The sequence below is a fragment of the Xiphophorus hellerii genome, chromosome 16 (genome assembly GCF_003331165.1).
Source record: "Xiphophorus hellerii strain 12219 chromosome 16, Xiphophorus_hellerii-4.1, whole genome shotgun sequence".
Taxonomy (NCBI): Eukaryota; Metazoa; Chordata; class Actinopteri; order Cyprinodontiformes; family Poeciliidae; genus Xiphophorus; species Xiphophorus hellerii.
In genome coordinates this window covers 6,276,824-6,303,531 of record NC_045687.1, presented here as the reverse complement: position 1 = coordinate 6,303,531, position 26,708 = coordinate 6,276,824, and the positions used below count along the sequence as shown (strand labels likewise).

At 39.6% G+C, this 26,708-nt stretch overlaps 3 protein-coding genes across 3 annotated transcripts in view; 2 read left to right on the top strand and 1 right to left on the bottom strand.

Moving 5' to 3' along the window:
* The window catches only part of vat1 (vesicle amine transport 1), a 37,683-nt gene extending 25,794 nt beyond the window's left edge, over positions 1-11,889 (top strand). The window contains exon 6 of the mRNA XM_032587455.1: positions 7,860-11,889. Coding sequence (XP_032443346.1) covers positions 7,860-8,147 — 288 coding nt within the window. The 3' untranslated portion in view covers positions 8,148-11,889. The remainder of the gene's footprint in view (positions 1-7,859) is intronic.
* Positions 11,890-13,721: 1,832 nt separating this feature from the next.
* Positions 13,722-21,864, bottom strand: LOC116735510 (uncharacterized). The gene is made up of 6 exons (XM_032587454.1): positions 20,837-21,864; positions 19,769-19,952; positions 18,350-18,453; positions 15,649-18,261; positions 14,350-14,558; positions 13,722-14,272 (listed from the first exon to the last, which is right to left on the bottom strand). Exons 2-6 carry the CDS (start codon positions 19,950-19,952, stop codon positions 14,203-14,205), a joined length of 3,180 nt encoding a protein of 1,059 aa, XP_032443345.1. The 5' UTR covers positions 20,837-21,864; the 3' UTR covers positions 13,722-14,202.
* Positions 21,865-22,002: 138 nt separating this feature from the next.
* Positions 22,003-25,820, top strand: phb (prohibitin). Its single transcript, XM_032587457.1, has 7 exons — positions 22,003-22,108; positions 22,668-22,764; positions 23,451-23,612; positions 24,088-24,230; positions 24,318-24,434; positions 24,516-24,611; positions 24,709-25,820. The coding sequence occupies exons 2-7, from the start codon at positions 22,680-22,682 to the stop codon at positions 24,919-24,921; spliced, it is 816 nt and encodes a 271-aa protein (XP_032443348.1). The 5' UTR covers positions 22,003-22,108; positions 22,668-22,679; the 3' UTR covers positions 24,922-25,820.
* Positions 25,821-26,708: the final 888 nt, after the last annotated feature.

Below are 26,708 nucleotides of genomic sequence, written 5' to 3'. Positions count from 1 at the left end.
AATGTTTTCTGGTATTACGCTATAATGTTTTTCATAAAAATATTCAAGAATTTTAAATGTGTGAAAATTAGCCGTCAGAACGGTAAAGTGCTGCAAGAAAGAGTTTTGAGTAAATAGAAAAATCAGCTACGAAGTTAAATTCAAATCAGTTTAATACAATTTATTTATACAGCGTTAATTTGCAACAAAAAAAGTAAATTAAATCATACAGGCTCATTCCCTGCTTTCTAATTTGATCCTATTTATCAAACAATGCAGTCGGGTTCAGTTTAATGTTCAAATTGGTTAAAAAAAAAGTTTTCCATCCAAGGGAACCCATCAGATTGCCCCGAGTCGCTTTTAGATAGCCAAAGGAGAAAGTGTTGAGCTCAAATTGATCGATTTCAGGTTATTTTCTCATTCAGTCGGTTCTACATTCACATCAGAGAATTCAGCTTGTTTTCACAGTGAAAACAAGCCTGAAACATCTGCAACCTGCTGGCATCTGACGACTGAGCAGAAGGATGAAAGCTCTCAGTGATTTGTTGATTCTACAGATCTGACAGTGAACAGGGGAGTGTGGCTTGTGAAATTGATTTATTGTGAGTAATCTCAGTTGTTTCAAGATTTAGCAAGGAGAGCAGGGTGGATTTTCAAGCAAGGTCAAGTTGCTTCAGATAATTTTCATACACTTAATAAATAAAATTATGATTTGACAACTTTTTGTATTCGCTCAGGTTTTCTTTGGCCAATAATAAAAGTAGGGAGAAATCTCTAAAGGGCCAGCTACTGTTTTTTTTGCGCTGTATATCAAGGTTTTAAGATGTTGCGCTTTTACAACTACAAACATTTTCTGCCATACCATTTCTACTGTTTAAAGTTATTTTAATCTCTAAAATAGTGCAAAAGTGTCATTTTTATGCTTCAGTACCTCTGGATTTGGAACTGTATGAGTGCGGTCTTCTATTTTTGACAAATAAGAAAAAAAAATTTGCAAACAGGTTTGTCTTCAATATTTGCAGATTAAATAATTATGAAAACCACAATATGTCTAAACTAAGAAAACCTTTTTTTTTTGTTTTGTTTTTCAAGATAATATTAGTGCTAATTTAGCTGTCAGTTGACGTTTAGCTCACATTAACCTGCACAGATTTAGTGTTGTAAGAAGCTTCCTACTTGCTATTTTGAAGAAAACTTGATTAAGCCGAGCTAAAACTATAATTTAGGTCTTTTCTTAATTTTTACAACATTATTTTTGGATCTGTACCCATTATTTTTGATTTGTCTAATTTGTGCTCAGAAGTGCATTTCCGTAAAGAGATTTGGATCTGGATGTTAATCTGATTGAATCCATCCCTCCTCTTCTTGCTCTGATTGATCTAATGTGACTTGACTGCAGTCACTTCTGAATTACATTCATTTGTACATTGTGGAAGTGCTCTAAAGACACATTAATGCCAGGTAGATTTTGCGTCTTTGTGTGCTTGTTGGTAGGATCTGCAGCAGCAGCTGGGCGTGGCCCTGAGGCTCACACTCAGAGACAGAAAGTTGTCCACAAGACACTCAGTGTCTCGTGCAGCATAAGTCACTGGGGCCGACAGGCTCTGATTGTTGCAGACAAATTAACAGTGCTAATAGATATGAATAGAGAAGGAGAATGGATAAAAAAGGGAGCGTCATAAGGACATCTTCTGTTGTCAAAATCGGAGCTGGTCAGTATTTTGGTTGGCCAGAGAGAAACACCCGCTGTCTTTCTCCGCCATCTGACGCTCTTTCTCTGCCTCTCCATCTGTCTGCTCTTTATATCTGATTCTTCTGTTTTTTGCCATGCTTAGGTTATTGACTCCCTCTCTGTCTCTCTCACTATCTGGCTTTATTCTCTGCTTTCTCCCTGTTCACTGTGTATCTTTTTTTCCCCTCTTTCTCTCCTGTTGCTATGGTGACATCCTTTAGTCAGCGTATGCGTCTATCTTAGGGAGGGGCTCTGATGTGTGGAAGAAAAAAAAAAAAGACATGATGTGGAGATAGAGAGAAGAGATAAAGGTGGATGTCATGTCTTTTGGTGTAAAGTTTACAGGTTTATGTCTGCTGACACCAATACTCTGGCGCGAGGTGTCACAAAGACAAAAAGCTGCCGGGGAGGGAGCAGCGGATGAATTGTCTTAACCCGGGTGTAAATGCCACACCCTGACCTCATTCATCACAACCCTTCACCCTTGTCTGTACTTGATTTACGAGAGAAATCTGTAAACCACAAAACGTTTAGACATTAGCATGACAGTCTCCTACAGATCCATAAGCTGCAATGCTCTGAAAAAGTATTTTCATATTTCTTCCATTTTTGCCTTTCTTTTTGTCAATTTTCAAATTCCGATTTCATTAATTAATAGATGCTCAGTGTGGAAAAAAGTTACTGCCATTCCATGTTCAATCATAAATTAAAAGATTAACCACTTTTATTTTGGTTCGACCTGTCTGACTTGAATAATCAACATGAAGTAGGCTATAAAAGTTAAAAGGGCAAAACATCATGATCCAATCTTAATACATTAGACAGATAACAAACTCACTGACCTGGAAAGAGTTATAAAGCCATTTCTAAGAGTTTCCATTAACTATCAGAAAGGAATCCAAAACGACATTAAAAGCACTGTAGACCTCAGTTAAAGTTATCACAACTTTAACTGAGGTCTACAGTAACACAACACAGCAACACGAAGAGACTAAAATGGTATTCATCGTACAGATCCAAGGTATATCTCATCTATTTGCTCCAAAATCCACAAGGTTTTTTAAAAATATTCAGTTGATTCATTTGCAAAAGTGGAACTTTTTGGAAAGTGAGAGTTATCAAATCTTGTTAGGTTTGTAATATCTGGCTTAAAATTAACACAGTTCGCAAAAACAACATCAAACAAACAGCTAGACATGGTGGTGGCTGTATCATAAACTGGCATTGCTTTGCTGATGCTGCTGTAGTTGTTGGAGCCATTAATTTTGCTCTTCAGCAGGAATCTCTCAAGGAGAATGTCTTGCCTTAAGATCAAATGCTTTGCAGCCAGCTTTTGGAGTGGCCTAGTCAAAGTCTGGACTTGACTCCAGTTGAGACATTTTGTCGTGACCTTACACAGGCTATTCATGGTCAAAAATCTCCAGTCTGGGCGAAAATTCCTCCAGAGTGATGTAAAAAAAAAAGAATCTGTTAGTAATCGATTGATAGCAGAATTTGCTATCTGCAAATTAAGGTGCAGTTACTTTTTCAAATAGAGTTGTCCTGGGCACCTATTTTTCTAAAATTGCATTTTGCTTTCACACAATTTTAATTTGTCTGATGCTAAATTTTGTTTGACTCCAAACTTTGCAAAATGGGGGAAAATTGCTAAATCTGTAAGGAGGCCACAAGAGTTTTATTGCTCTGATCTTTTGCACAGATAATCATTTTTGCTAAAGATCTTAGAGCTGAAAAACACCTATTGTAATAAATAAAGTTCTTTTATATTGCTTAGCCTACTTATTAAAGATGATAATTTTTCATTCATTTAAATTATATTAAAAATATCTGAAAGTCTCTAATGTAACTTCCATAAACGTGCATAAACTGAGATTATGGAAGGGTTTGATTCACTAAAGATGTTAACCAGAATACACCTGCTAATAAAGAGCAATGACTTTTCATATCTTGTAAATAATGTTGGTGCAGGGATTTATTTTAGTTTGCAACAATTCAATGCCTTCATTTGAGTCCAATCGACATTGAACTGTTTACTAAAAGGCAGTCGTTAATCTTTATTCTGACAGGCTCTGTAACATAACTGCTTCATCTTTGCATTAATCAATCAATCACAAATTTTATTTGTATAGCACATTTCAGCAGCAAGGCATTTCAAAGTGCTTTACATGATACGAAACACAGAAACACAATGCAACATAGAATCAAGAATCAAAACACGACATTAAGTCGGGTTCCATCAATAAATTTGTAATTGATTACGTTTCAAATACAATCCTAAACAGGTGGGTTTTTAAGAAGGAATTCGTCTTATGGTGGTTTTTGTTCGGATGATTTCTGTATGAATGTCAAATCAGTACACAATTACAGCTATTTGTTTCCAAAGGTTTGCACCAGTTGACGAGTCCCAGCGACATGCAGGGCAGTACACCAAGTAATTTCTGGTAACTGTGTTGCAGTATGAAATCCTGGGGCCTTTCCCCCCATGCACTGTGATAAAAGTTCCTCCAGCAATAAATGATGTGCAGCAGTTGTTCATAGATGGGACAAGTATTTGGAAAACAACTCAAGTTGATGTAAAAATGTCCTCGTATTTACTTTATAGTCTGCTGCGTAGTGATTCAGCCATTTCAAGCTGTTCTAATATTTCTAAACCTGGATCTTTCATTTAGAATGTAACCTAGCAGAAACGTCCCGCATGTGACAGAACAGTGCCTTGCTAAAGGGCCTTTTGAACTACTTCACTTCATCACCTTGCTACTACTAGCTTTATTATATTTTATGGAAGATAATGAAACAGTCTGGCATACATTTCTATCCAGCAACCCTCAATCAAAACTTAATGGAGCCACTTCTTACTGGATTACCTCTACAAGTCTTTTGGTGGATATCTCTACCAGATTTTGACATGAAGAGAATTCAGTTATTTCCCACTTAGATTTGAAAAACAGCTAAAGCTCAGTCAGATTAGAAGAAAAGCATCTGTGAACATCAACTTTCAAGTCTTGCCTCCAGCTCTCAGTTGGATTCCGATCTGGACTTTAGCTTGGCTAGGTTGCTCTTAAACATGAATATGGTTTGATGGAAACCATTAGATTATAGTTTTGTTTGTATATTTAGAATTGTCCTGCAGGAAAGTGAACCTGCCTCTGAATTAGATTCAAGTGTTTTTTTAAGTTTCCAACAGGTTTTCTTCTGAATTTAGCTATATGCATCCTCCCATTAACTAGTTTGCTTCTCTGTACCTGCAGATGGAAAGTGGTTCCACAGCATTATGTTCTTTCCACTGTGTTTTACCATTGAGTTGGTGAGTTCAGGCAAGTTGTTATGGTTAATTCTCTACCACAAAAGCTGGAATTACTGTTTCTACATTCAAAATCAAATCTTTTTTCTATTTTATTTGAATAGCACCTTTCAGCAACAATGCATTTCAAAGTGCTTTACATCATAAAACACAAAGTCATGGAACACACAGTCAACAACTGAAACATTACATTTTGCCATCGTTACACATCAGATTGTTGATTTAATGTTTCATTGATTATGTTTCATTCAACTTCACTTTTTTAAATTGTCTAGTTTGTCTAATTTAAATTGGACATCTCAGATGTTTAGGGTTAGGGTTTGAGAGTTTGAGAATTTGAGAGTTTATCTGAAGAATTTTCAGTGAAACTCCATGTAATATTTTAACGTCTGAAACTATAAACAACTCAGAGAAGTTTGACAGTACAACATAATAATCATTAGAGTGAAATGAAAAAAACATCCGTGTACTTCTGTCCTCTACTTGGTGTTTTATGTACAGGTGGTGTACCTGAGATTTGGAGAACTGTTTGGATTTTCTAGAGAGTTGATTGAAAGAACATCAGCCACTTTCGCTCTCATAGAAAATGATTTTTATAATTCCTGAACTTATCCCTCGTCTTCGTCTGAAGGATACCAGTTGCGCCGAACCCCTCCCTTCGCTTCCAGACTCCCACACTCGCTCTCCTGCCCCCCTCCGTTCCCATGTGTCGAAGTCGTCAGAGCCACGTTTCAGCCAGGCTTTACGTTGCTAGGAGATGGCCCTGTTGCCTTGGCATTGGTCGTTAGGTGGTCTGCCTTCCTTGCACAAATAGGGTGGGGGATCGGAGGGAAGAGGAAGAGGGGGTGTGATGAAGACAGGAACAGACAGTGGACAGAGCTCAGTGGTCAAAAGAGGAGGAGGGTGGGGCAGATCTTGGCTGGGATCCTCCACTCATCATTATGATGGAGAGCCACTCGGTCAATTTATCACTGCGTGGGGGTTTGAGGGCAGTTGTTAGAGGAGACTATTTACTCTGGGGGAAGACATTTTGCAGGAATATTTGGCAATATCTTCTGCAACACGCACCAACATGTATATCTGCTCTCGTCAGGATGAATGGGCGAGTTTTAAACGATATGTACACATCTTTAAGCCTTAAAATAGAACTAGCAAGACCATCTGTGCAGCATTTGTGCTGCTGGTAGTCTGATAGCCATAATGTGCATTTCCCTGAGTCTACATTAGACTTAGACATGCATTATTTTACCTTTTCAACCTGATTTGATTCGTATTTTAAATTCCAATTTTTAAAACTGAGCAAGCACTTAGATGTATTTTTAAAATAAGAACTTTTTCTGTAGCATATAAGAAGAGCTGCAGACAGTTTTTATGTTATGTAGATTAGACATTCGATATTTTATTCCCAAGTTTTGTCTAAATTAGTTTATTTAGCAGTCAAAATTATAAGCAGAGCTCCAACATAGACAAACATATGTTGACAAAGTCTTTTTAATTTGTCCTCAGCTTCTCATTACTGGGGGTTTGTTGCTTCTACAACAAAGAATGTGTGTAAAACTTAAATGCGAATGATAAAATATGAACTCACCGACAGCAAAAAGATTTAAGACTATTTCAGTGTAAGTTTATTTGTTGATTCATTTGTTGTGGTCTTCTGTGCTGCCTTGAAATGCTCAATTTGAACTTTCACAGTTCAAATATGTCTCGTTAAAAAGAGGACGTTAGATTTGAAAAGAGAGTCTCAGCGGCTTTACGGAAGTTCTTGCTTTTAATTTTCGCTTTTGCCAACAGTGAACAAAACTCAAAGGCATTGATGCACCAATCAGAATTATTCTTGTTTTATTTAAGGCTTTGATTCACCAATACCAATATCCGTTAATTTGTATTTCTCTTTAAGAACTTTCATAAAAGAAATACAAGTGCAACTTTCAACTGGGAGCTGAGTCAACATCACACCACATGCATGGGAGTTGAGTGGTTGTAAAACAGGGTTTGACCGACATTTTGAAACAAAGACAAAAACCACGGCAGAGGTGAAATTTTAAGTGGTTTCTGAATCTTATGTTAGTGATTAGTCTTTTTAGCTGCCCTAGCTGTAAACAGGAGTCTTTGCCTTTATTCCCCAACGAGAATGTAGCTCGCTATTTCATAAAAATGTGTAGCCACTCAATTTTGAAAACAATTGCATTAAAATTGGACATTTAAACTCCTTAGAGAAGCTGTTTTTAAACCAAAACACCCACCACACACTTTGTAATCATAAGTTGCATAACTTTAGATTGAAATAACAGCTAGTGCTGAAAATAAGTTTGTAAGTTTTAACTTCATGAGTTTAAATAACAAAAATACTATTTTTTCCTAATAAATACATGTGACCCCAGCGATTAAACCACTTGGTAAAAAGTAGAAAAGGGAGTTTAATGTCTTAAATAAAAAAAACTGCAATGTTTCGAAAACTATTAAATAAACTGAGGTGGCAATGAAATGTTTGTTTTGTTTGATCTCTAGATTCTTTTTTTCTTTTGCTTTATTTTTTTGTCATTTTCCTGCCATATTTTGCTTGTTGCAACAGTCAATAACAGTTTAATTTCCTTTCAAACATTTATAAAATCTCATATTCTTCATATTTGAACACAAGTCTGAGTGGGATTTGTAGGCAGCTGTATTAAATAAGCAGATTAGAGATAACAGGCTTGCACAGCAGCAGATAATACATTGGATTTGTTTAGTTTGAGAGCGACCTGGCTTCTTCTTCTCATTGAGGATTTCAGAAATGTCTTTGTGCTCTTTGCTTTATTTGTCCTGTATCCCAGGACTTTCTCTGATTGTCCAAGTCTCTTCCTCCAGGTTGGCGATGCCATGAGAAAGATGCAGGAGAGGAACAACATTGGTAAAGTGATCCTCACCACCGAGCCCATGCCGGAGGAGGAGAAGAAGGAAGAGGCCAAGAAGGAGGACAAGAAAGAGGACAAGAAGAAGGAGGATAAGAAGAAGGACGACAAGAAGAAGGACGATGGAAAGAAGGAGGAGAAGAAGGACGACAAGAAGAAAGAGGAGCCTAAGAAAGAGGAGAAGAAGGAAGAGCCCAAGAAGGAGGAGGAGAAGAATGAAGAGGCCAAGAAGGAGGAGAAGTGAGAGGGAAAGATGGATAGTCAAGCAGACCAGCAGCAGGGAGTTTGTGTCCTGGGAGCAGGGGAGGTGGCAGGGATGAGCTTGGTGGTGGAGCTGCAGGGGGGTGGGGGTGGAGTGGTAGCAAAGATGGGAAGGAGTTGGGATAAATTGGAAATTATCACACCAATCTCAGTCTTTTACCTCCCTTCTGCCTCACCTACTGGGTGATTTACGCAGGCATGGCTGCTCCCACCTCCCGTTTCCTCTTCTGTTCCTCATATTTACCTCTTTAAAAAAATTTTTTTTTTAAATCTGATCCTTCAGACCCCCTATATGCTCTAATCTCATCTCCCACCCTCTGCCCCTCACAGTATTAATCGATTTTTGCTATTGGGAATCAAAGCATCAGGAGAGCCGTGGAGGATGGTGGGTTTGGTCCGAGCCTGGAGGCAAATTACCATCTCCCTGACAACCTTAATCTCCTTTCACACTCCGGCCCCACCCTTGACCCTCCGTGCCCCCTCTGCATCTCGACTCCCACCGTGTTAAATTGTTCTGCTCTGACTTCCACCTGCCGCCTCCTCTTCTTCCCCCACCTCACTGTGCTGAGTCCCCCCCATCCCTCACCAACACACACATCTCCCACAGCATCACCACCACCACCCCAACTCACCCACGAGCCGGACCCACAGACAGGCACCGAAGGCAGGCAGATAAACCGAGAACCACACCCACCCACCGGCACTTGTTTTCTGTGTCCAGCTTAGTTATGTCACTACTGATGAGTCAGAGATGCTTCTGATTGGCTGATGCTCCTCACCTTCCCTGGAGATATTTTCATTGTAGTTTTTTCGCTCATCATGTTTAAGTATGTGGAAAAAAAACATCTTAGAGCTTCAGAGCAATGGAAATGCTTTCCCATCAAATTCCATTCGAGTTCATGTCCTTGCTTTTCCTCTCATAATGAGCCTCTCTGTGCTCTGTTGAATAGCCTGGCTGATATTATTTTCCAGCTTCCTTCTCCTTAGTTACAGATTTTTCTACCCGACCAACTGTTGGCAAGAAGTTCAGGGTGCCAATTAAGAGAGAAATTGTTTCTGTGCAAACACACAGACATGCACGCTCCAAATGCGATGAAAGAGCCGCTGTCGCACCAAGACAGCGAGGCGCTTGAAGTGAGCAAGTGAAGAGGGCGAAGGGGTTTTTTTTCTTTCGTTTTCCTTTGCTCTGGACTTTCTTTCCTCCCTGAACCTCAGAGAGGAATTTCATTGCATTCCTCGCTTCCTTTCGATCACACTGACCCAGGAGAGGCGAATTCAGCCGGCGCTGTTGTCCGCTCTTCGCCTCCCCACCTCCTCCCTCTTCCTCCTCTTTCTGTTTCCCTCTTTGTGGTCGGCATAGCAACAGGCGTCAGGCTCGTCAGAGATGGCACTGTGGTCTCTCTCTCTTTTTTTTTTCTTCCCTCTCTCTGTGTCTCCTTCATGCTCTTCTGACTCTGCGTTTGCCAGCAGTTGGTGCTGTCAGCCGGTATTTCAACAGGTTGAAGATGTTTTAGTAATATGAATCAAAACAGCAGGCGAGGCTGTTTTTTAAGCATTTAATAAGACTCGGCTAGCCTTATTTCAACCCTGTCTAAAGTCTAACATGTTACTTTAACAGTTGGGTTCGTAACTGTGGCTATTAACGGCTAATATTACATCGACATTAAAAACTCGAATGCTAAAAATAACTGAAATTTTAACAACTACACCAGTGTGAAGAAGTATTTTCTTCTGTTTTTCCTTTCTTTTAACCACATTGAACAGTTTGTCAAGCAAATCAAAGATAATTAGAGTGAATAACAACATCTAGTTTTCAATCGATGATTTTATTAAGGAAACAAAGCTATCCAAATCAGTCTGGCCTTGTGTGAAGAAGCAATTGTCTGCTAAATTTAATAACCCTAAGTCTAATAACTGGTTATGCCACCCTTGGCAACAAGTACCGGCGTCTTGCTTTTGCAATAACTGGAAATGAAGTTGGGTTTTTTTTACTTTGTACCATTGGTCTTTGCAGAACTATTTTAATTCTTTTTATTTGTCCACTCTCCCTTGGATGCCATTTTTGTCTAATCGCTTACTTGATTGGAGCATTCTGTGTGGGTTTAACCACAATCCATCTAGCGAGAAATCTAATATTTCTCAAAATACTGGAGGGTATAAACATAAATAAAAAGAGCACATTTCCTGACTTTTTTTGGATACCTTTTATTCTTAATAATTCAGTATTTAAAAATTGCATTATGTATTTAATGAGGCTATCCTAGACTGACATTATGATGTGTTTAATGATGTGAAACATCTAAGTGTAACAAAAAGGAAAAAACAGAAGAGAAACACTTTTACATGACACTGTCTGCCAAAAGGGTGGAGATGATAAATCATGTGATAAAATGCAGTTTCTCTTTCTACCTGTAACTAGTAGCTGTGCTACACAGTGCTAATGCTTGTGTAAAGTGACTGTTCAGTTTCTAATGCCAACAGTGTGTGTCAGTGGCCCTTTACTTGCTAGTGTAGCACACTGCTGCCCCGCTTATGGACATTGAAAATTTCATCTCGGTGTCATCATCCTTAAACATGACGCCTTCCTGACTACCTGCCTGCCTGCCTGCCTGCCTCTGGGTCCGGCTTCAGTGTTCAGACTCAGATGGTGACTAGTGACTTTGTAAAAAACAAACAAAAAAAATGTTTCCAAAAAAGAAAAAAAAAAGTTTTTGTGTTGGCATGAGTGGCCTCCCTCATGTGCTGTGTGTGGTGTGCCATTGTGTGTGAAGACGTGTGTGTCCTCAGGTCGTTTGTCAGGTTTTAAAATCACTCTCCCTCCCTGCCACATTCCCACTTCACACTACTCTGCTACAGAACGACGTAGCTTCACATTGACCCTCCTCCATCTCTCCCTCCTGTCTGATAAGAGGCCTGTGTTATGAGGACAGTTGGTATTAGTATTTTGCACTCTGCTCGCTGATCTTAATGCACTTGCAAGCATGGCGGTGGCATTCCAGTCTCAGCCTGGCTTTGAGTTGTCTTCTTTCTTTTTTTCTTTTTTTTTTGTTGCTCCAGATTTGCAGCCCGTTTCTTATCCTTTCAGAACAGGTGGCACAAACGCATTCACTTGTTTAAAGGTTCCACTCATGTGCTCTAACTTTTCAAATGCATTCATTCTTTCTTGGCTGTGGGAAACAAAACGCGGAGCTGGGTGAGATGGACTGGAGTGCGACCGCCATACTGGTGTGGGGAGTGATTGTGCTCTGTCAGCCTCTGGTTAGTGTTCTGTTCTAATCTGCTGGGCTCCCTTTGTGAACCTGTGGACGGTGCTTCTGTTCCGAGTGCCATGTGAGAAACAATTGCTTCAGTTAAAAAAAAAAAAAAGAAAGAAAGATGTTTTACTTACTATGTTATTTTGATTTACCTTTATTTTTTTTGTTTTTTTTTTTTTTGTGTTTTTTGTTATCCAAGGGTTTAAAGTTCAAAGCTCATACAGTACTCTGTGGGGACCCGCTAACCTGCACTCCTTTTAAATGTGATAAAGTTGGGTTTTTTTCTGTTGGTCCAAACCATGTGTGCCAAATTGTATGTATATTCCTCTGTCAATGCTTTGAATATTAACAGTGCATAAAAATATATTAAAAAAGAATCTGCCTTGGGGTGCATTTCCATCAACCCAGAAGAGGGGGAAAAATGCAGATATGCACCAGTTTTGTATATCAGGGAATAATGGGACTTTTTCTCAAAAAGTTTGTGGGTTTTAATTGGTTGCTCAGACTAAGGTCTGTTTCTGTTTTCTCTCCTTTCAAAAAGGTTACCTCTATAAGAATCAGATTATCCTACAACTAAAAGGAAGGAGAGATTAGGACTCAAAACGTCACTAGATTTCCCCAAAATCCAAAGCTTCACCGCATTCTTCTGTGCATACGTTTCTGCCAGCGTGTTTGCAAATGGTCCGTATAGCAAAGTGAGGAAAACAGATGTTCTCACACAGCTGTGCAGTGATGCAGATACTGTAAAACAGCCCAACAAGGCCCCAGCTTATTGGCTGATCAGCCCCAGACGCAACATTTCCGCTTTACAGCCGCTCTCTCCGTTCGCTGAAGGTTTGTAAGTCATTTCTCTCTTCCTTCGCTGCATCTGCAGAGCTTCTTGGCCCGTGCAGCAGTTTAGCAGCCAGCCAACAGTCCTCCCGGTATAAACCCCTTTCCCTCTGCACTCGCTTTCACAGAGAATAAAACATCATTTTGACATCTGGAATTTGATATTGCACGCATCCATCTGCATGTGGAAAACAGATTAGTTTTTGTTTTTTTCTTCCAGCATTTCCCCATTGGTTCAATGGAGCCAATGCCTTTGAGACGATCTTAATCAGTGAGGCGGTGCTTCATGTCTGGAGTTTGAGCTCAAGTGGATCTTTTGGTTAAAAGCAGGCCCACCCCCTTCCTACTTTGGTCTGCCGTCTGGAAGCCCTTCCACTATGGTGAAGCCGGATTGTATGTCATCTTGAAGTGGTTTCTCAGTCATTCCAGACATTTATGCAAGAGAAACGCAGAGATGTACAGCTTGGGAGAAAATAAAGCATTACAATGTAAAAATAGGCAACGCGTGGTCATTTTCCTAGATGGGATGGCGCCAATTAACACCCGTAAATTAGGGCCTGAAGACAAGCGTTGAGGTCAGTATTTCAAATCCTCATCTTCTTTCTCTCTTGTTGTGTCGCTAAAGTTCCTCACAGAAACGTTGCTGTCGAGCTTTGACGTGATTTTTTTATTTTGTTTTATATGGTTTCTCAGGTCATTCCAAACTGCAGTTTTCCTCACCACTAATACACACACAGCAGTGCCACGATGTTCATGACACAAACTCCGACTGCATGATTATCCTTCACAACCTCATCCGATGTGAAAGAAGGATCAGTCAGTGGCTCATATTCACTCAAACATCTGCCTGCAGCTCTTAAGTTCTACGCAGTCTCTTTTAAGAGTAATGCATTGCAGAGATGCTAAAAAAAAGCACAATCTGCCAGGGCTTTTCATGTACAGTACAGTATTACAATGCATGTTTAATCAACCAGAAAATAAAGCACATGTGTGTAGCTTCTCATCAGTTTTTCATAGTATTGTGGTGTGAAGGAGGAGCGTGCCAGTCCACCGCAGAGTCCCTGGTCTCACCTTCAGCACAGGCATTGCCAAGGCCAGCTGGTAAAGCCGTGTGACATCTTAACCTATCTCTGGAAATGCTTCGGAAAAACTCACTTCACAACCCTCCTCTTGTAAGTTTTGTCAGCACTGGTCATTTTCTACAGCGGATACCCAACAGGTGACTTCCACATTCCCTTCGCTCTGATGTTTTTTGGGTTAAAAAGAGAAAAGCAGAACAGAAAAACACACTCCTCGTCCCGACTTTGTTTTTTAAACCCTTTGAACTGATGCTGCTTCTGTGCTTGACTCTGGGTTTACCGCGTGGTGCCATGCTGTCCACATGGCCTTTAGAGCTTGTAACGCTTCAGTGTGTAATGTTACCATATGCCTTACATGTTTTCCAGGACTAATAAAAAAAGCATCAAAAAAAGTCAGGAAATGTGCTCTTTTTATTTATATTTATACCCTGCAGAACTTTGCAAATAGCTAGATGTATTGTGGTTAAACCCACACAGAATGCTCCAAAGTGCCTATTTTTACAGTGACGTGCACATCATACCATAGAAATACACTCATATAAAAACTGAATTAGTTGAAATGGTAAAAAAAAAATAAAGGTTCAGAAATGCTGTGCGAAATGATCCAAACTGTGACGTCGGGACATTAAACATTCAGAGATTCAAGCACGTTCTTAAAAAAAGAAAAACCAATTAGTTTAAAAAAAATCTAAAAATACATACATATTATTTCCATTCTCAATTCTGTTATTTACATTCATAGATAAATAAGGAATGACTGACATTTTACAACATAATACAAAAAGACAAATGACTAATACAGTTGAAATTATATTAAAAACGTACACGTATAAGTTTCTTCTCTGTAATTTTTCAATTTGGAGCTTACTGATGGCTACGCAATCCCTTTAGAAGTCAAGATGGTGGACAAACGTGTCAAGTAGGTGGGATCTGGGTACCCTTTCCTGCAAGAGACAAAATAAGAACAAATTAGCTCAGATTTGTCGATAGTGACCTGGAGATTGAAACTGCATTCACTCACTCAGATTTGCCTCCATATAAGCTGGTTTTGTGTGGGATGCAGTCCCAGACGACCTTGGCCTCTGTCCCTTTGTCTGCCACTGTGAAGGTGAGGCCCCCCCTGAAGGCTTTTTCCAGCCGGGGAAGCAGCTTCTTCGCATTTTCATTGTCTGGGAGGTAGGCTTCGAATACCGCCCCCTTAAATGGTTTTCCAGGTGATGGATGGCCCTCCTGATCAAAGATAAATCACATTAGAACCAAAGTGCTAACATATACAATTGATAGCACAGTACTAATGAAATAGCTATAACCCATTTGCAGTCACTGACACTTTGGGTAAACCTGTGAAAAAAATCACTTTTATAATAAACTTAATGTATAATCAATGTTTCTGTTGATTTGGTTTAAAATTAACCTACTGAAAGACATAATTGGTCCAATTTTTAGTTTTCTGGAAAAAGCCTTGAGACCTTTAAATAAAGGGATAGTATAGTGTATTTTCTAGGCAAGTAGTCCCATTTTATAGCACAATCAAGTAACTACGTTGTAATCGGTTGTATTAAATGCTTTACGTATCAAATATAACTTAGAAGAAATTTGTTTCACAACTTGAAATTTGTCCCAGTCTCTTTAAGAATCTCCTGTTCTAGGACACTGGTAGTTTCGATAACAATTATCTAACCCCATAAAATGGACTGGATCCATTTTATTAAAGATTTGTAATGTTACACCACAGCACAACAGTACTAGCTTGTACTGTATGTTTGCCAGTTAATATACATTAGCACATAAGAAAGTGAAAGTTGAACTGTTTGCAAATTATTTATGAAACATTTTGATTTGCAGTCAAAAATATGCCACTGCAAAACAGTTTAATCAATCCTGTTGGGTGGGCTGCAAGTCAAGTAAATAGGACAATGGGGTTTGGGAGAGTTTCTTAAGGGTCCAAATGCATAGTTAAAGTTATGTTCAAACGCCAATATAGGAAGAAACTTAAAAAACTTTTTCTTTTTTTTTTTTACAGAGTTGGGAACCACGGATGAAACTTGTATCCATAACTGCAGAGGTTATGCTCTTAGCTTGTGAAAAGTTCTGATGCTAAGCTGTCAAAAAATTTAAAGGTATTTCTTTTCTTGTGAAAGAAGTCTATATTCATCTTGGAATTTAAGTCTATTTTACTTTGGAAATGCAGGTTTTGAGTAGCATCCTTGTCTTGGTTGCTTTCTCAGTAACAGTGAAAGCCCTATCAGGCTCTCTAAAAGATAACACAAAAGCTCTTTATCAGACAATAGCGACGTAAGATTCTAAGTCAGCTACTCACCCCTTGGATACCATTAGGAATGCGGTAAGTGATCTTGATAACGCCGTCCTTGTATTGACCTGGTAAACTCATGCTCAGTTTGGATTTCTTCATTTCACCGCAGATGCCTTGGGATGTCTGCTCTGCCTGATTGCAGACTTTGCAGTAAGAGTGCAACTTCTCCAGGCACTCTGGGCACAATGTGACTCCACACTTGGTCCTCACCAATGTTGTCTTGTCCTTCCCACAAAAACAGGTCTGCTCGTTCAGACCTGACCTGGACTTCTCTGAGGTGCTCTGGGTCTCTGCAGGTGTATGCTCTGTAGCATCTGGTTGGTTAGCCTGTAATGTTATCTCTTTATCACCATTCATAGGATTCTTTTCAACTGTGTTCCCATCCTGTTTTTCCTTGAAGACTTTCTCTTTCTTCTGTGATGATTGGCTATTTGATCCATTTACAAGCCCTTTCTCACCAAAGTCTCTACCATAGGTTGTTTTCCATTGCTGACTCTCGCTGTTCTTTTCAACTATGCCAGCTTGGGGGGATACTAGCAATTGATATGTACTGTCCGGGGCTCGTTTTCTGCTTTGGGTTGCATTCAATAGTAAAAATTGGTCGGAGAAGTCGTGCTGTTCAGGTTCTTTAGAAAATACCTCCCTCAGCGTAGCAGCAACCTGGGAGCACAGCTCTAATGGACCAACGAGATACAAGTTTTTCTTCATCGTGTGGATAACAACCTTCTTGAAGCGGCTCCGCACTTCAGAGCAACAAGCCTGTAAGGTTTCATCTTTGGTACTAGAAACCCCCAACTCCGACATGCACAGCTCCTGAACTGAGAAGTCACCACTGACTAAGTCAACAAGCTTCTGTAGACGTTCCCGACATAATGTCACTTTGGACGAATCAGCCCCTCTTAAGATAACAGTCAAATTCTGATTGCCATCAGAGGAGCTCTCTTTCATCTGGAGATCAGACGTGAGGTCCTCCACCCGGGTGCCGTAGGCCTCCTTTATGTATTGCCATATAACCTGGGAAACTGAGATCTCTTCATGATGGACTTCCTGTTTATTCCTCACTGTCTGGCTACTAAAGCTGGAAGACCGCTCGCGGACTCCGACTGAAGGTTTGCTGGAATCGTCTTGGCTCTTCTGGCCCAAGATTTGAGCTTTCTGTTGAGGTGTTCCTGAGAAACTACTGGCTCGCTTTAAAGTGGATCCAGACCCTGAAGGTAGAAGTGCACTGCTTTTTGGAAGGCTGTAAGGAATTGAAGCAAACGGAGCTGCTAAATCTTTTGGTCGGGTATCTATCATATCTGTAGTTAAAGAGGTTTTAATTGGTGAGAATAAAGAGGGAGAAGATGTGTGCGCGGTCTTGAACAATATGTTCCCTCCAGTATTTTGGGCTGCTGCTCTAGAAACTCTTTCACCAGAAGTCTGTGTTGTTCCGGACAGCACATCGTGCCCCAGAATCGGTTCCTGGTGCGCTTGCCTGCTGGGTGATGAATTTGGACGGAAGGAAAAGCTGCCTAAACCGGAAAGTCCTGAGTCTTTAAACCGAGCAGCCAGCTTATACCTTCTTGCTCCATCAATTCTTTGTTCATCTTCCTCAGATATCTGAAGCCGATCTATCCTTTCATTCAACTGTCCTTCAGTAGGAGGCGTAGTCTGGGGTAATCGCTCCTCATCAGCATGAAAAGGTGATGAGCCAGAATTATATGAAGGAAAATTAAGAAGACTGGCAACACCTTCCTTTTTATTTCTAACTTCCTCCTGGCCCATTAGAAGAGAGTATCTGGCATCTGCTACATCCTTGTTGCTACCAATAAAGTAAATATTCTGCTCATCTTCATTCAGAAGAAGTTTTGGATATCTTGCACTTACGTTTCCCAGTGCCCTTTGCAGTCCTCCTCTGGGGCGAACTATAGTTTTAGGGAGCTGGTCTCGACAGATCTTTGCCTCATTTTCCTGGTAAAGTCGACTTATTGCCTGTTTAGCTAGTTTCATGCTCTCTTGTCCCTCTTCCAACGCTGTTGTACCAGCAATCTGCAAAAACAGAGTTGTCAGGCCTTGATTTGTTTCATTCACCACCTCGACACCAAACTGACTGAGGATTTGCTGGTATTCCTTCTTGCAGTGCTTCTCCAGATACTGGAACATGTCTGCATCCACAATCAAAGAGGACTCCTCTATAAAAGCAGTTGGAGAGTGCTGAGCTGCGCTATCTGTGTGATTGGCAGTTTCCCAGTCATCACCACCAAGAGCACGATTTCTGCTTGAAGTGAAGTTTTCCCCCTTTATTGAAACATCAGCGTCATCTTCGACTTCTCTGTGTTCCTCTTGCCTGGTTGATTCTCTGCTCTGATCTTCTGACACTTGAGACTTCTGTGATGTCTGAAATGACCAAGTCCTGCTGGAGGCATTTGGACCTGATTCTTTGCTCTCTGAGAATCTGGGACCAAGTAGTTCGGCCAAAGCAGCCTGCACTTTACAGTATGAGCCAAACAGTGTGCAACACATCTCAGTAGCAGTGGATTTTATCTGGACATCCTGATGACTTTTATGAAGGTTTTTTAGTGCCTTGATTCCCCCGGGAAGTCTGCTGTAGTCAACCGTTGCTGTTAAGCTTAAGACAACCTAAAAACCCCAAAGCAAAACAATTTAAGTTCACCCTTCTTACTGAATTACTTGGCATATTGTACAAAATTTAGGTAATATTTTGTACCTGGTCTGGGTCCAAGCTTTCTGGGCTCTCTGAAGCATTGAGTTCATACTTCTTTCCATCTATTTCCAGAATGTGCCGAGATTGTTGAGCAATTCTCTGTGCCACTATGAGAGAGGGGTCATTGGAAGGAAATCAATCAGAGTCTGAAAAGCATCCTGACTAAGCGTTTCTGCCATTGGCTGCTCCACTGACTTGCATAGAGGCATTTCAGCTCAGTTTAAATCACTGGTGACAGCCTAAAGGCTGTACTGATGCTATGTAAATGGATGCACCTACATTTTGATAGATGGGAAATTATTTATGTTGAGCTGAGAGGCTTGGGTGGAGTTTTATGTGTCAGGAAATAATAAAAATGATCTTTATTAGGATCTAGAATTATTTAAATCTAATTTCAAGTGCACAATAACACACAACAGATGCAATACTGTGATTATTTATTAAACAAAGATTAAGTTAAAGTGGAAAAGCTGTGATTGAAGAAGTACATCCCAATGGTTAAATGGATTTCAGGATCCCCTTTAGCAGCAATAGAAATCATTGTTTTCTGTCTAGCTTTATCAGTCTCTCACATTAATGTGGATAAATTCATTGTGATTAGAGAATAACTGTTTCTGCACAGCTTTCTTGAGGTCTCACTACAGTACTTCAATCATGTAGATAGCTGTACTTGGACTGGGCCATTGAAAAATATTGAATGTGTCCAGTCAATATTTTGTAGATATGCTGCTGGGTTTGGGATTATGAGAAAGCTTTTCCTACCTGGTCTCAAACATGACTCAATTCTTAATGGTATATGGAGGAGTAAAACGGTCTTTTCAAAGGCTAGAATGCTTCCAGGTTCTGTGGCTGCAAAATTAACCCAAATCATCATCCCTCTGCAACTTGTAAGGTATTTGGTTTTCTCCAAACATGGAGCAATGCAGTATGGTCAAGAATCTCCATTCTTGCTAAACTGGTTCAAGAGACTTTGTTGGAGAAGTCTTGTGGTTCAATCTGATCGAGTTTTGTAAACCTAAATTGTATTGCCATATTAATTTTACAGAAAAGAAGCTTTCTGCTGGGGAAATGAAGCGAGGGCTGTACAGTTCTTTTACTAAGTATTGAAAATCTGACTTTAAAGTGTGTTTGGTGGCACAGAGTCACAGTCATCAGATTGTTTGGAAATAGCATCAAAACGCCTCCTACATTGGTGAGAAGCAACAAGTCCTCCTCTTAAGGCCACTGCTGATGTATTTATTTCCTGTGCTGACCAGTTGAATGAGCAAAATTCTGTTTTTACTGTATGCCGGTAAAAATACAGATGAATACTTATTCAGTACATTTTGCTAGCAGCATCTTTCCCGCTGAAACCAAATGCAAGTAAGCAAGGTGCTGTTGGTTTGTTTTCGTTTATTCAAGAAAACACTTCAACCGACTGACCTGCACTGTCCTCAAAGGTAATGAGAGCAGATAAAGGCGTTGGTTTCACAATCGTGACATGGTCTATTTCCCCTCCTCCATTCCTGGCTCTGAGAAAGTGAATGAGTAACTTGTCTTTCAGCCTGTCATCTTCTAGGTCCGTGGGCAGCCCGCTCACCCTGACAATCCTGCCCGCTTCTGCCATCTGCTGGAAGAAACACGGTCACTGCTGAGTGGGAGAAACTTTCTACAAGGGAATGAGACCAATCAAAAATACGTTTTCCTGGAGAGACGCTGATTGTGAATATCCGACTGATGGTGAAAAATAAAAATAAACAAAAGTGTGACGCCTCTGTTAATTATAGGGGTTTCTATGTGGGAACCCCACCCTTATATACAGGAACAAAGATATGTCAGATTATATCACCCTCTCCTGGGGTTACAAGGACATTACATCAATATACAAAGAGAAAATCCATCTTAATCAACGTTATATGTACAAACCTGCAAATAAAAAATGGCAACTTCACATCGGTGGGTTTTTAATCCTCTTTACTTCTAAAGAAGAGCTGAAGAGATTATAAGGCAATTGTATATTATATATTTTATGAAGCCAAAACGTGTGACGTTTGGTTATTTATTCTTCTTTAGAGCCATTCCCCCTTGCCTGACGCTTACTTGAATAAAAATCATTTAAAAAGATACACAAAGCTATTAACCCCTCGCCCCCATGTCCCCCGCCTTTCTTCTTCTTCCTCCCCACCAACCGATTATCAACTAGTTTGCTGCTCTTTGACTAAATTCAACACTACTTTGCTGCACGTACTGAAGCTTTTCGGACATTCCGCCTGCTTAGGCTTGTACTGTTTCTACTTATATTGATTTCAGAGTTTTGGTGTCAAATCTGCTTCCAGAAATCAGTAAGAGGCGCGTAATTACCCCATAACAAGAAAACAGGCCACATTTCAGAGGCGAGTGTCAAGGAAGTAAATAAATCAGGCACATCTCGGCTGAATCAGATCGCAACACAAACGATGAAATTATTCGGCGTAGCGCTGCGGATCTCGCTCGAATGTAAACATTACTGACCTTGCATGTGTTTCACGCTGATGTCTCTTTTCTCAACTTTCGAAGATCGACACTCTTCACGGGAAGAGGAGGAAAAGCGAAACTAAGTATATTTTGTTTGGTTTCTTCCCACTAGGGGGCAACCAAATGTCGATGCTCCGAGTATGCGAGCAAGTTAGAGCTGCTTCATCCGGATGTTTGTTGGTGCTTCAGCTGTTTTATCGTCTCTACTAAAATGAAAAAGAGAAATTTTAAACTAAGTGAAAACGGAGAGTTTGCAGATGATGTGATCAGAAAGTTTCTTATTGTCCTAATTTTGTTGCTACGCTAAAATAAAATCACACCACGCTCATGTTGGTACAATTGCATGAAGTGTATTTTGCAAAACAATGACAGTCAGTGGTTCTGACCAATATTGTTTATCAAACAATATTGTTACCAATCGGTATTCAAAGTAAGACAGAAAAGGACTGAATTCATTTGATCACATTACAGTTTTGCAATTGTGTTAAAGTTTAGAAAACAAAGGCTTGCACACAAATAGCCTAGACATCTTACTATTCATTCAGGTATAGTAAGCTTTGTAGATGACGATTTTTGTAATATCTCACCTGGCACAAGGTCCTGGAAACCACCCACATTTTTTCACAGTTCAGGTCTTTCTCTTGGAACCAACATTTTAAAATCTGGTTTTCTTGTTTGCATTACGGACACACAGGGAAGGGTTACATTTGTAGAGCAGAATAAGAAAAACATAATGATTTAGAAATCTCAGAGCTTCTTACTGCTCAACATGTATAGTATTTCCACAGACCACAACATATGGTTTCCACCATCATCTTTTTAAATCAAAAAGCATGACTTGTTTTGATAGTAAATCTGAACAACAGCTCCAGCTTGATGAACTTTCTTAAAAGAAAAGTTAACACTAAATTATTGTTCTGTCTTTAATGCTTTATTTATACCAGTATTATACCGTGCACACCTGCAGGAATAAAAACATTTGTTACTTTGTTCAAAAAAACATAAAATAAAGGAATCCACCAGCCATTGACCAATTGATTATTTATTTGTTTATTTTTATTTTCCTAACACGGAAAGCCACTAGGTGGCGGTGTTGCAGTGGTGCATTAAATGTCTTCTTCCGCAGCTTTCGACGAAGCAGAGAACCGTGTGGAGTTTATCCAATCAGAAGGCAGGTTGTGACTCGCTGTGCGCAGGCGCCGTGAGTGAAATATTTCATGTGTTGTACGTAGTGTCCGGTGGAGGTCACAGTCGTTGGAGCAAACTGAGGTTAGTTATGACACATATTGTAATCAGAACACAAAAAATACAAAACTGTTAAGTTAGAGCTTAGTGTAACAGTCATGATTACCCTAAATTGACCTTTTTTTGTGCACTAACGGTGTTGTAAAACGGTTGCCTTGACTGGCCGGGGGTTGAGTAAGACGAGCACGAGTTCCACTGTCTTATCTCCATCAGCGAAAGCTAACTGCTATCTGTTAATATTTAAGCCGCACACATTTTACTAATACATTTCAAACAGCACACTATACTTAATACCGTTTTAGTTGGTTAGGTGAAGCAACACATTTAAATCTGGTAGGAATTTGCTAGCGCTATCAATGCACTGCTAATCTCTAAGCTAAAGCTAGCTAATGATGAGCTAAATTAGCTTTACCCTACAGCCGTGGTTGCCATCAACCAAGGCCACTGTTTGTTTGTCCTGCAGTGAAGGGATTAACGGTGGCTTTTTAAGGATTTCAACAAAGACTTAATTGGTTTACATAGCGTGCCGTACTAGTAAAGTTGCAGTCGGGGTCACCGAAACGTTCCTTGTTTCCACCTGCAGGTTGCTGCGGTCATGGCCAAGCTGTTTGAGTCTATCGGAAAGTTGGGGCTCGCCCTTGCTATTGGTGGAGGTGTTGTGAACTCCGCCCTCTTCAACGGTGAGTTCTGCACATGGACAGTTAACATAGTGTTAATAGTTAGATAAGGGAACATCTGGCACATAGTACATTAAAAATAATGTACAGTATTAATGGAACCTATTCTATAATTGTAGTCATTATGATCTGAGCTTGTTTGTTTTTTAATAGTCAGCCCACTCATTTGACTAATACGTCTTTTTTTTCCTCTTTCCTACATTCATATTTATATTAGATATGACAACTATATAAGAATCACTTGATATAATTATGCTCAAAATGGTCTATATTACTGCTTTCTCACTAAAACTTAAGGCAAAAATTTACAGAAAGTTTCTAAATCATTATCTGTCAAAGTGGGTACAAAACTTCCCTGGGTAAGAATTGATGCATGTTGAGTAAACTGAAAAGAAAGTTTGTATACAACCAAAGCAAGAAGTGTGAAATGGATAAATGGTAAAATTAGTCAACAGATTCACACAAATGCTCCAATATTAATTTTACAAGACATCAACGTTCCAATGAGGGAATGACTGTACTCTATCTCTACATTTTTAACAATTGTTCTTTTGAAGTAATCAGTTTTTGACACTTTTTGATTATAGCTAATTATTTTACCTCAAGAAAAGTAATCAGCTATGTTAGAAAACATGTAATACATAATTTATATGTATAATGTGTATGATTGACAATATTTCTCTTTACAGTTGATGCAGGACATCGGGCTGTAATATTTGACAGGTTCAGAGGTGTACAGGAGGCAGTTGTCGGTGAAGGAACCCACTTCCTCATTCCTTGGGTTCAGAAACCCATCATCTTTGATTGTCGATCCCGTCCACGTAACGTGCCTGTCATCACTGGCAGCAAAGGTGAGTTATTTAAATAAATTAAATTAATTTATAAAAATTAGTTTAGAACAATCAATACAGCCATATAGGTAGAATCAAATCCAAATCCTTCCAATTCAGTCCTACCAATAATATAATGGAGGTGAGGAAAAAATATCTCTTCAGGAAATTTCATCAAGGCCTTGACTTTGCAAAAGTCTCTTCTAAACAAACGTGACGACAGTGGAAAAGAACCACAACCTTTTAACCTCCATCAGAACTAAACCTACTAAAGGCAGCTATTTACTGTGACTACAGGAGGTTGGGAAGATGGAGCAAACCTGAAAAAAACACTGAATGTTTTTCTCAGATTTAACATGAAACTGGCAGGCTGTGTGTTTCTACAAATCCTTTCAAACTATACAAAAAAAGAAGAGCTAATGCACTCATGACATGATGTCTTAAACTCGCGGTTAGGTTATGTTCTATAAATCACTTTGAACCACTTATTCTGCAGATCTGCAGAATGTTAACATCACACTGCGTATCCTCTTCCGGCCGGTGACGAATCAGCTGCCCCGCATCTTCACCAGCATCGGCGAGGATTACGATGAGAGGGTGCTACCGTCCATCACCACAGAGGTCTTAAAGGCTGTTGTGGTGAGCCTTTAAGAGCCAGGAAGAAAGGATATTTGTTTTCTAATATTGTTGGAATAATCACTCAGTCAAGCATCTTTTTCCTTACAGGCTCGGTTTGATGCCGGGGAGCTCATCACCCAGAGAGAGCTCGTGTCTCGACAGGTCAGTGAGGATCTTACGGAAAGAGCTTCCACCTTCGGACTCATCTTGGATGACGTATCACTGGTAGGAAGCTGGTTCTAAAATTTTAAACAGTGTCATGTTTTTTTGTATCAACTCCAAACTAATTCACAATTCTCTTTTTAGACACACTTGACCTTTGGTAAAGAATTCACAGAGGCTGTTGAGATGAAGCAGGTGGCCCAGCAGGAAGCAGAGAGGGCCCGTTTTGTTGTAGAAAAGGTATTACTCAAAACACTTGTTCAGCAAACCTTCGTATGCATTCTCCTCGGGGATGCTCAGCAGTCTAAATCTGACATTTTTCTGCATGCTTTTTTAGGCCGAGCAACAGAAGCAGGCTGCCATCATTTCAGCAGAGGGGGATTCTCAGGCCGCCTTGCTCATCGCTAACTCCCTGATGGAAGCCGGTGATGGTTTGGTGGAGCTCCGTAAGCTGGAGGCAGCGGAAGATATCGCCTTCCAGCTCTCACGCGCCCGCAATGTCACTTACCTGCCGTCAGGACAGGGCACGTTGCTGCAGCTGCCCCAGTGATAGCCTCCCACCTTAACCAGCTGTGACATGGGCCACGGAGGGGCCAGCTTGATGATTCAGCAGGTGGTTCTTGCATCTTCACATACATTCGTCCCACTCTTTCTCAAACTACCACTGGACTTGGCTCTGCTGTTTGCAGAATGGTGGGGGATAGAGTGAGAAGTCTGTGAATACATTTATGAAGTCCACTTTGGTGTATGGAAATAAAGAGGAGAATTGTTCCACCTTTATCCTAACATATTAAACTTTGAGGAAGATCATTAGTGCAGTTAATTTGACTTGCAGCTTTCTCTCAGAACGGGAGCACTGCATGAAAGAAACGTTAAAGCATCAAGGGAACTGGTAACTGATTTAAGACACGCTAAATTGCAAATGTTATTGTGCTTGAAAGTTCATTTGTAAAACAGTTTTCAGATCTCAAATGTGAAAGGCTTTCTTTTGATTTTATCCTAAGGGTATTATTCCACAAATAATGTTGCCATCTTGTACAAATTAGGATGTGCCTATCTAAAAATAAAGTGTATGCTCTCTTTAGTTTAACTGACATTGTCAAAAAGCCCCATGTCTCAGAAATGACACAAGTTAATAAAGATGTCTTTCTACCTCCTAGTAGTGGGTGTATTTGGTGAAAGAGCGTTTTATTTTTATCGACTCTCATGGAGCCAGATTAATATCTTACAAACATTTTATCCAAAACTGATCCGATTAGATAATTCTCTATTAGGTTGGAATTGATTTTTGTCTTCAACCAACATTACTAATGGTCTCAACTGGATTAATGGTAATTAAAATGCACCACATTAAATCCTGCATTTTACAATTTGTGTGGAAATGTGTAATCAAGGCCCCCCAACTGTGGTCTAGTATTTGTACTTTTAAATAAAAAAAACCCTGAACAACCACAAGTGATTATGCCATGTGTGATTTCAGATTTCGTTGCTGTTCTATTCCAGAACAGCAGGTTAGGTTACTTCTGATTACAGACTCTTTCAAGCTTCATAACCTTTGAACTGGTGGAAAAAAAGGATTTTTTTCTAATGTATCCCCTTGGTATTAATAAATCGGTCTGTAACACAGCTAATAACATACTGATGGGGTATATTTTTGAGATTGGTCCAGATATTAATTGGCCTAACTATTATGTTTTCTACATCTGAATAACCAAATATTACATGTGGCATCATGTCTTTACCCTTGAACCGCTTTTATTCAGTACCTATATGATGTGTTTAGCTTTGATTTTGGGGTATTTTGATATAATTCATGTAAAGTTGTCAGTGTTGTCACTGGCCAAAGTCTACTACGGTCTTACATCAGTGGCTCCATAAGAGTTGTTATTGGATCCAAAAGCAAGGTAAACAATTAAGAGTCGTGATTAAAACCACTATCAAGTTTTGACATCCTGTCTATTTCTAAAACATTGTATTACCATCTTAGAAAAAAAAAACATTGCCAGAATAAAGGTAATGTGAACCATCTTGACACCTACAGTTCTCCAAAATATTCTAGACAGTGTTCCAAGAATAGTTGACAAAGTCTTTAGTTTCTAAGCTCTTCAGTTCCTGGAACAACTTCCTGAAAACCAGTGATGTGAAGAAATAGTTTTCTCTTTTAAATTAGTGCTGAAATTGCCACTGCAGTTCTATAAAGATAAAGAAAGAGAAAATACACAGAAAAAAAATTCAATGTTTATTTATTTTGTGCTTAGATTTAAAGAAATGTATTTCTTTACATTCGTTCCTTGGTTTTCCTGCAGGGTACCTTGAGATAATTAAATTGTATATGAA

Excerpts from the sequence above, each read along its gene's own strand:
- phb (XM_032587457.1), top strand. The coding sequence starts at position 22,680 with ATGGCCAAGCTGTTTGAGTCTATCGGAAAGTTGGGGCTCGCCCTTGCT. Across the intron at positions 23,613-24,087 it reads TGTCATCACTGGCAGCAAAG|ATCTGCAGAATGTTAACATC; the intron begins GTGAGTTATTTA and ends CTTATTCTGCAG. Across the intron at positions 24,612-24,708 it reads CCCGTTTTGTTGTAGAAAAG|GCCGAGCAACAGAAGCAGGC; the intron begins GTATTACTCAAA and ends ATGCTTTTTTAG.
- LOC116735510 (XM_032587454.1), bottom strand. The coding sequence starts at position 19,952 with ATGGCAGAAGCGGGCAGGATTGTCAGGGTGAGCGGGCTGCCCACGGAC. Across the intron at positions 18,454-19,768 it reads TACCTTTGAGGACAGTGCAG|TGGCACAGAGAATTGCTCAA; the intron begins GTCAGTCGGTTG and ends CCTCTCTCATAG. Across the intron at positions 14,273-14,349 it reads TTATATGGAGGCAAATCTGA|GAAAGGGTACCCAGATCCCA; the intron begins GTGAGTGAATGC and ends TGTCTCTTGCAG.